This window comes from Elephantulus edwardii, unplaced genomic scaffold (genome assembly GCF_000299155.1).
Source record: "Elephantulus edwardii isolate Elephantulus edwardi_28Jun2011 unplaced genomic scaffold, EleEdw1.0 scaffold00096, whole genome shotgun sequence".
Lineage (NCBI taxonomy): Eukaryota > Metazoa > Chordata > Mammalia > Macroscelidea > Macroscelididae > Elephantulus > Elephantulus edwardii.
In genome coordinates this window covers 658,764-668,169 of record NW_006399846.1, presented here as the reverse complement: position 1 = coordinate 668,169, position 9,406 = coordinate 658,764, and the positions used below count along the sequence as shown (strand labels likewise).

The 9,406-nt window shown below is 42.9% G+C and overlaps 1 protein-coding gene across 4 annotated transcripts in view; it reads left to right on the top strand.

Annotated features, from left to right (window-relative positions):
- The first annotated feature begins 3,313 nt into the window (after positions 1-3,313).
- The window catches only part of PEX5 (peroxisomal biogenesis factor 5), a 32,238-nt gene continuing 26,145 nt past the window's right edge, over positions 3,314-9,406 (top strand). Inside the window, exons 1-5 of one of the 4 annotated variants that reach the window (XM_006891239.1) lie at positions 3,314-3,373; positions 3,975-4,137; positions 4,655-4,690; positions 5,180-5,312; positions 5,520-5,651. In XM_006891239.1, the coding sequence (XP_006891301.1) occupies positions 3,991-4,137; positions 4,655-4,690; positions 5,180-5,312; positions 5,520-5,651 (448 nt within the window). In that variant the 5' untranslated portion in view covers positions 3,314-3,373; positions 3,975-3,990. Of the gene's footprint in view, positions 3,374-3,974; positions 4,183-4,654; positions 4,691-5,179; positions 5,313-5,519; positions 5,652-9,406 lie in introns of those variants that run through there. The other 3 variants (XM_006891237.1, XM_006891238.1, XM_006891236.1) reach the window with 3 other exon arrangements.

The following is a 9,406-nucleotide window of genomic DNA, read 5'->3' as shown; positions in this document are numbered from 1 at the left end:
CTCTCGAATAATCTGCTCTGCATACAGGTTGAAAAGGTATGGAGATAGGACACATCCCTGACGTACACCTTTCCTAATTTTGAACCATGCAGTGTTGCCCTGCTCTGTTCTGACGGCTGCCTCTTGGGCCAAGTATAGGTTTCGCATTAGCATGATTAAATGTTCTGGGATACCCATTCTTCTCAGAGTCAGCCACAGTTTGTTATGATCCACACAGTCAAATGCCTTTGCATAATCAATGAAACACAGATAGACATTCTTCTGGTATTCTCTGCTTTCAGTTAAGATCCATCTAACATCAGCTACAATATCCCTAGTACCACGACCCCTTCTAAACTCAGTCTGGATTTAATCATTGCTATTAAATGCAGTTTAATATTTGAAAAATAATTAAGATAGTGTGTGACACTTTTTAAATGCAACTGAAGTGTTTAAAATGCTTTAGGTAAACCTAATCTGTTAAATTTGAACTAATGGAATGTGAATTCAAGAGTAATTGTATTGAAACTTTGTGTCTTTGGGTTGGTAGCATGAGGCCACCAGAGGTCCCTTCTGACATCTTAGTTATGTAGTTTTAAGAGAAGACTTATCTGTAAAATGGGGTTAGTAACAACTATTTTCATAAATATATTGTGAAGACTGAAAGTATTAATGCTTATGAAATGTATAGTACAGTGCCTGGGTTAGGTTAATAAGCACTCAATTATTAAGTTATAATTATCATCAGCTAAGCTCTATGAGGAGAAATGTGCCATCAGTATTGGTGGAAGATCCATAAACAATCTGCGTTATACAGATGATACAACCCTGCTAGCTCAAATTGAGGAGGACCTGAAGTGCTTGCTGCTGAGGGTCAGGGACTGCTGCCTTCAATATGGATTGAGGCTCAATGCCAAGAAGACAAAGATTCTCACCACTGGACCAACTGGCAGCATCAGGATGGATGAGGAAGAGATTGAGATTGTTCACAGCTTTAGTTTGCTTGACTCCACAATCAACACTCTTGGCACCAGCAGCCAGGAAATTAAAAGCCGTAGTGCCATGGGAAAATCCGCTGTTAGGGACCTCTCTAAAGTACTCAAAAGCAATGGTGTGTCTCTGGAGACAAAGGTGCGTCTGGTACAGGCCATGGTCTTTGCAATCACTTGTTATGCATCAGAGAGATGAACAATGACCAGGGAGGATAGAAGGAGAATTGATGCTTTGGAGCTTTGGTGTTGGAGAAGAGTGCTGAAGGTGCCATGGACTGCTAAGAGAACAAACAGATTAATCCTGGAGAGGGTTAAACTGGGCTGCTCCTTGGAGGGAAGGATTCTGAGGCTTTGTCTGACATACTTTAATCATATTGTAAGGAGAGACTGGTCCTTAGAGGGACATCATGCTTGGGGGGGTGGAGGGCAGGCGCAGGAGAGGAAGTCCCCCTGGGAGATGGATTGATTCGGTGACTGGGGCAATTGGGATGAGTGGGTAGGAGGCAATGAGATTGGCACAGGACAGAGCAGAGTTTAGAGCTGTTGTACATAGGGTCGCTATGAGTTGCAAGCTACTCGATGGCACATAACAACAACAACAATTATCATCATTCTTTCAAGATTGAGCACATAGTAAGTTACTGTTTTTAGAAAGTCATGCATGTGGTATGGTATAAGTGGTATTAGGACACTCTGTGTTTGCCTTAACATTTCTTGTTTCCAACTAAGCCTTGTCTTCTCCAAAAACTTAAGGGTGAAATTCACTGGTCTGGAGTGAGTTCTGACTCATGGTGACCCCACGTGTTATTTAGTAGAACTGTCTCATAAGAAGGTTTCCTTGGCTGTAATATTTATGGACACAGATTGCCAGGCCTTTCTTCCATAGCACTACAAGAGAGTTCAAAACAGCAATCTGTGGGTAATTAAGTGCAAACTACTTGTAGTACTCAGGGGAAAAGTGCCCTCTCCAGGGATCTCTTTTTGAAAGTAGATATTTTGCATGGGGCATTCCTTCTTCCTTGGTGCTATCAGTCAGTATTAGGTATTATACTCTGCTCTTGTGTGTATGTTTTATACTACAGGAGAAAAGAGTAGTGGATCTGGGCCTCTGAAAGATGGTAAAATGGCAGAGATTTTTTGTACAACCTTCAGGTTTGTCCTATCATTCTGTTCCCCTGAGGCATGACAAGAGCAGATTCTTTACCTTCCCTGGGCTGAGTTACACAGCCAAGTCTCTCTGATCTCCTGTGGTCTCCACCTTAAGCTCTGCAAGGCAGCCAGAAAAGATGCCTGGCCCAGAGTGCACCTGCTGTCTGCTTCCTCAGATGCACCCTGGGCTGGGCCCAGGTGGGAATTTTGGCCATTTGGGTCCACCATGTCCTTGTTCATCCACCAGCAGCCCAGGGACCCCCCTGCCCTTCTACTAGAGCATGTGGAATTCTTTGATCTTACAGCCAGGTGGGAGATGTCAGGGTTTGTTTCCCATTGACCTTGAAGTTTGACAGCTGAGCATTTCCCTGGCAGATGGTGAGGCCTGAGGCATTAGAAGTATTTCTGTAGCAAGTCTGATGCTGTCCCAACCTGAAGGAGTGGGAATAAGGCCACCACAGTGACTCTGACCACAGGGGAGGTGATCAGGAGAGGAGTGACTCATTCTACATCTACCCTGTTACCAGCTTGATGCGTCGGACCCTATTTTAGTCTTTGGACTTTGTCATAACTCAGTGCTATTTTCTTCATTCTACAGAGTTGGCAAAAGGACCGGCTGCAGGCCACTGTCTCCAGGGAGACCGTGACGCTAATACTCAACGGGGAATAAGGAATACGCACCAACCTAGAGAGGCTGGAGAAGGTCCCGGGTTCGATCACCCTATCCTTGCCCCAGGGGTCTTCGCATTGTTTATCTCTTACCTGCTTTGGGGTTTGGAAAGCCTGGTCAGGTCTATTTTAGAGAGGGAAACTGAGGCTGAGAAAGGGCGGGAATCTCCTTGGGCCAGGAAGAGATGAGATGAGCCCTGCAATTTGGGTCCTTGATTTTCTTCCAAAATTCGAGAAGCTCCTTTAGCTCCATTCTTCTTTGAGCCTTCCATCCAATAAATGTCATAAATAAATGTTCTCGTCCGCTGCGCTTATAACCACTTCCAGAACCAACGCGTCAAGATGTTTTTTCCATTTAAGGATTCCTTCCCCTTTAAGACTCATGGCTCCTCCCACGACGTTGCGTCGCCCCCTCAAGGCCTCGCCCCTCCTAGCAGCTTCCGTCTTGCGGCGAGCCTGGAGCGGCGCTGGGTCCCGGCCCCTTTAAGGCCGAGCCCCGCCCCCTGACTCCAGGCCTCCTCCCCACCCCTCCCCCGCCGGTCCGCATCAGGTGCCCGGCAGGTCGTGCTGCGCGACGCGCGGCGGTGAGCGCATGGCCCCGGGGGCTCGCGGGGCGGACCGCAGCTCCCCCACCTTTGCTGTGTCCTCGTGGGCCAGGTTCCGGGGAGACAGGGTGCCTGGGAGCGCGGGAGGGGTGGGCCGGACCTGGTCTAGCAGAGAGAGGGACCCAGGTGACCTAGGAGGAAGGGATGGCTCCTCATAGTGTTCACCAGAGGACTAGACTGCGGAGAACAGGAACTCATCATCAGGCGTTCTCTGCATGTGTCGGCCAGTGCCCCGTCCAGTCCACGAGGGCAAGCGTCCCCTGTAGTCCCTGAGACCCAGACCCTTCTTGGGAGGACGGCTGCAGAGCGGGTCCTGCAGGCCGAGACTGATGACATAGAGGCCCCAGAAGAAGTCTAGGCTGAAGGCTGTGGTCTTTGAGGGGGCATCAGAGAGGTCCCAGTTCCCCTCGGACTCCAGACAGAGGTGGGGGAGCCACACAGTAAAAGGCACAGGGGTGGAGGGTGGCTGGTGACTAGCAGCTGGCCCCTCGTGGAGCCACCTCTGCAATAAGAGCTGAGTTGTGTGTTGGGGAAGGGTCTGTCTTCAGGACCTCAGTCCCAAACCTTCTGTTTCCACCAGAGAGCTGGCAGTCACCATGGCAATGCGGGAGCTAGTGGAAGGGGAATGTGGGGGTGCCAACCCACTCATGAAGCTGGCTGGTCACTTCACTCAGGACAAAGCCTTGCGACAGGAGGGCTTGAGGCCTGGCCCTTGGCCCCCAGGAGGCCCTACGCCAGAGGCGGTGAGTGGAAAGCACAAGTGGTGGGCTGTGATGGAAGGCCCAGCTGTATAAATCTTCTGCCTAGCTGCTTGTTTTATTGTGTTGAAATATTACTTAATGAATAGGGAACTCTAGTCACCTAGTGGTAAGGAATTGCTCTGACAACCTGAAGTCATACAGTTCAAATCCACCAGTTGCTCTGTTGCAGAAAGTGTAATCTCTTCCTGTGCAATTTACTGCCTATGGAAATCTGCTGGCGGTCAGCTAGGAGTAGGTTCCAACTTGACCTCATATGACAATAACAGCGACTTAATTAGTGTTTGCTAAACATTATAGTAAACACTGTGCATCTTTACAAACATCAAGGCAACAATTTTATAGATAAACTGGTCTGAAGGTGTATAAACTATTAAATAGTAGCTTTACTGAGGCCTAAATGTGTGTAACTAGTAAATGGTAGAGCTGGGATTTGAACGAATTTGTAATTTACTTCATCTTTTTTTTTTTTTTTACCCCTTGTGTTTCTTTTCTATCTTAGGTCTCTAAGCCTTTGGGAATAGCCTCTGAAGATGAGGTAAGTAGATCAGTCTCTTTTCTGCTATAAAGTGCTGGGTTAGTGGTTTGAACCCAACCAGAGCTTTCTTGGACGAAAAGACTGGCTGACTGATTCCCAGAAGGTCCCATTCTTGAGCACTCAGTGTATGGGATAGTTTTTCTCTGCATGCATGGGTTGACATTAATCAGCATTGATTCAATAGCAACTAAAACTGTGTTCTTTACCTTTAAGTTTGGCTCACCTGTGTTTCAATCTTTGGACTTTCCTAACCAAATGAGATTTACTTTAGCTCGCTCTCCTGCTTGTTTGTTTTTAACATATTTTCAGAGTTTTTAAACCTGTGGAAAGCAAGCTAAGTCTCCCACTTTCATTTTCAGTCTTTATTGTCTCTGGTTTGTGTGTTACTCTTCATTGTATCTGACACCAGTATCCCTTACCCAATGGATCCTGGCTCTTGCTGAGACTTGCAGACCTGTGGGTTCATCTCACTGTCTTTTTTTCTGACAGCTGGTGGCTGAGTTCCTGCATGACCAGAATGCACCACTTGTCTCTCGTGCCCCTCAGACCTTCAAAATGGATGACCTCCTGGCAGAAATGCAGGAGATTGAACAATCCAGCTTCCGTCAGGCTCCACAGAGAGGTGAGAGGAGAGTCTGGTGGTTGCTGTTTTCTGTGTAGGCAGGGCCAATGGAGTTTCAAATCTGACTGTTAATGATATTGTGGAACATAGTTTCAAATTTGAATGCTGATGGCAGAAGGAAACAAAAGGAACATATTGTTTTAATGTGCACTCAGTGTTCCTTAGGCTTGATGGAATGATGAATATATCTTTTCTTTCTCTTTTAAGCCCCCGGTGTGGCAGACTTGGCCTTGTCTGAAAACTGGGCCCAGGAGTTTCTCTCAGCTGGAGATACAGTGGATGTAACTCAAGATTATAATGAGACTGATTGGTCCCAAGAATTTATCTCTGAAGTTACTGGTGAGACTCTTAATGGGAGTATTTACAGTGGTTTCTATGGAGCAAAGTTCTCTTGTGATCCCCTAATTCATTTTAGGATACAGGGTGATTTCAGCTGCTTGTGAATTTTCTGGCCTCTTGTTTTTTTGTAGGCTATTGAACCAGATTTCCTTTAGTTGATATATTAGGTGATACTGTTGTACTTACAGCTGATCCTCTAGCACATTTTGAGAGGCCGTAAATCACATGGGAGCAGGAGTTTGTCCATCTTTCTTCCAAGGAGCGACTGGTGGATTTGAACCATGTGCCTTTGAGTTGGCAGCACAAGTTCTTACTATTAAGCCATAAGAGCTCTCCATAGGATACTGTTATTTTATATCATCAAGTTGGAACTACCTGCCTTCAGATTGGCAGTGCAGCTCCTGACCACCAGGCCCTTGTTATTAGGTGCTATTGAGTCGAGTATGACTTATAGCGGCCCTGTGAAGAACAGACCTGAACCCTGTCCTATCCTATACCATCCTTGCAATTTCTGATGTACTTGAACCCACTGTTGCAGCCGTCTCTGTGCCAATCATCTGGTTAATGGTCTTTCTCTCTTTGATTGTCCCTCTGCTTTTCCAAACATGATACACTAGGAGATTGAAGTTTATATTGAATAGAGGAACCTTAATATGTGTGTTTATGTATATACATGCATATTGAATGAAAAAAATAAGCCTTCTTCTTTGTTAGCTAAAATTTTATTACTATAGTTTGGTTGAACAAATCCAGAGAGTGGATGGATCATTGTATTGTTAAGGAAAAGAAAAATATTCACTATAGTAACACCATGGATTCTGGCATTAAGTCATCTTAAATACAGTTAGGCCTTGGAATGTGCACTTGTAATAGTTGTAATGCAATTTAAAATAATAACTAATGTTTTGTTCTTGGCTTTGTGTTAAATCTTTATCTCTTTAACCACCTTGAGAAAGAACTCTTGAGGTACTTACTAGTTTTAGTTCTACTTTACAGATAAGAAAACTAAAGCTTAGAGGTTACTTGCCCAGCTTTTAAGTGGTAGAGTTGTAATTGAACTTGAGGCTGAATGATTTCTCTTACTTGCCCACAGACACCAGAGTCTAAGCCCAGTTTTCTATCTTTATGATTGTCCGTCTGTTTCTTGCTTCATGTCTTGGAATAGAGCATTAGACTTCTAACATACTCATTGCTGTTAAGTTGGAACTGATTCATGGCTAACTTTCTGGTAGATTCTAAGGTTGTGAATTGCCTGTCTTTCTCCCATGGAGCCACCAGCAGATTCAGACCACTACTTTTTTTTTTTCTTTAATGTGTGTACCGTCAAATCGGATCTGACTGGTACAGGAGGCGATTGTTCCTCCTTCTTCAGCAGAGCATCTGGTGGATTTGAACCGCACACCTCTGGGATTGCAGTGCAGTTTCCTGCCACTAGGCCACCAGAGCTCGCCTGGACCACTACTTCTAATTCTATTTCATTGAGGGTACAGCACTGGAAGAGGAGGGCTTTCCTATTCTTGATTGCTCTCAAAGAGAAGCAATTAGGTAAAAAAAACCAAAAACCTTTTTCCAATATAAGAAATCATAGATAGTAGGAGATGAAAATGGAGCTCATATTATTATAGTTTCTCAGTTTTTCTGAAATGGTAAGTAGGACCTATTTTCTCAGTCTTTTTTTTTTTTTAATAATCTCAACTCAGTTCATTGCTGTGGAACCAGAACCAACTCATAGGTGATTTTTCAGTGGGTCTTTGGAGGCTGTAAATTACGTGGGAGGGGATTGCTTGTTTTTCTCTTGTGAAGCTGCTAGTGGATTCAAACTGCCAGAAAGACACTGCATTTGGACTAGCACTGTGACTTCCTTGGACTGTGCCGCTACAACTCCATGCACTCTGTCTCCAAAATAATGTGTTCAACTGAAAGTTATGCAGCAAAAATATTTCCATTTAATACTTTCTACACAGACTCTTCAGCAATATTGGTTACATGTTTCACACTGTGTCATCATTCTTAGCCATTCTTTCTGGTTGTACAGTTTCCATTATTCTAGTTTCCCTGCCCTCTCTTTCTTTGTACCCACTTAAAATACGCATACACATATATGCCTGTATATGTGTTTGTATAGCTACACATATATATTTGCTTTCAAGTAATTTTTACCATGTGGTCTAAAAGGAGCTCATTATTCACAAGTGATATTCAGCTTTATGAGCCTGTTATTTACCTAAAAGATGGCCTCAAATAATTTTGGTTTAAGGTTTAACTGAAATCTACAGTGATAATCTCCAGAAGTCCTCTGGTCTCAACCAGTCCAGTAAGTGTAGACTTTTTAAGAATTTGAGATCTCTTTCACCCAGTCTGTCAGCGCCCTCCTTCTTTGACCCTGATCAGAATTGTCAGTAATGGTAGCCAGATCATTCTGGTGTCAGGGTGGGAGCCCTGGTGGTGTCCTGGGGGCAGTTTGAACCCACCAACCATTCTTTAGGAGAAAGATGAGTCAGTCAGTCAGCTCTTATCAAGGTTTATAGCTTTGGAAACTATGGGGCAATTCAACTATGTCCTTAAAAGGTCACTATGAGTCAGAATCTGACAACAGTGGGTTTGATTATTTTGAAGGTGTTCCCCCTCCCCCTCCATTCTCTAGTAAACACCTATGCGCTTTGGTCTGTGTGTTTATATACATATACACATACACATACATATACACATACACATACATATACATATACATATACATATACATATACATATACATACACATATACGTGTGTGTATGTATGTATATGTGAACACATTGGTCTTTGTGTATATATATATATACATAAAAAATATTTTTTTTTCTTAATGTAAAAGATTGTATAACCTTAAGCTCACTACCATCAAGTTGGAACTGGCTTATAGCTGACCTTCCTGTGGGAAGCTATAAATTGCCCAAGAGATTTCTTTTTACTAGGGAGCAGTGTGGTTGGATTCCAGTCACTTACCTTTGGGTTGGTGGGCAGTTTGAATATACCTGTATATGTATATTTATCTGTATATACCTATCTATATATCAATCTCCTCTTATTAAAAGTATATTCATATGTTATTTATTCTTTTGTCACATCATTTAAATTTTTTTCATTCCTGTTCTCTTCAAGATTGAACTTCTTCTGTACATGAAAGAGAAAAGCCCAAAAATCTAATAGCTAAAACTCACCTTTAATAAAACCATTGACCCCTTTTATCATAGCTCCCTTTCTCACCCATAAATTGGAGTTGAGACAGAACAGTAAGTACTTTTGGCATAAGTACATAGTACGAAGTACTTTATATTCTTAAACACATTTTATTTTCACAGTAACACTTAAGAGGTATTTTCTCCTATTTTATTATAGATAAGGAAACTAAGATTTGGAAAGGCTGACTACATTTTCAAAACATTCAGCCACAAAATATTAATCAAACTCATGTCTGTTTTACCCCAGGTTCAAAAGTCTTCTCTGTAGAATTGCCTCAGTTAAATTGTGAAGTGTAGCAAAAGCTCTCCTAAAAGAAACTTTTTCACACAAACTTTAAACTTAAATGTTACGTTTTTTTGAGGCATGGACAACTACCTTTATTCTACAAGCAATGGAGACTTCATGCAGATTTTAAAAGGTCATCTTTTTCTCTTCAAACTTTAGAAACATATGCATTGTAGAAAATGAAAAAGTAGAGAATAAACAAGAGCCACCCACAATCATATTTTTTAATTTTTTAAAAAATTTTTATTT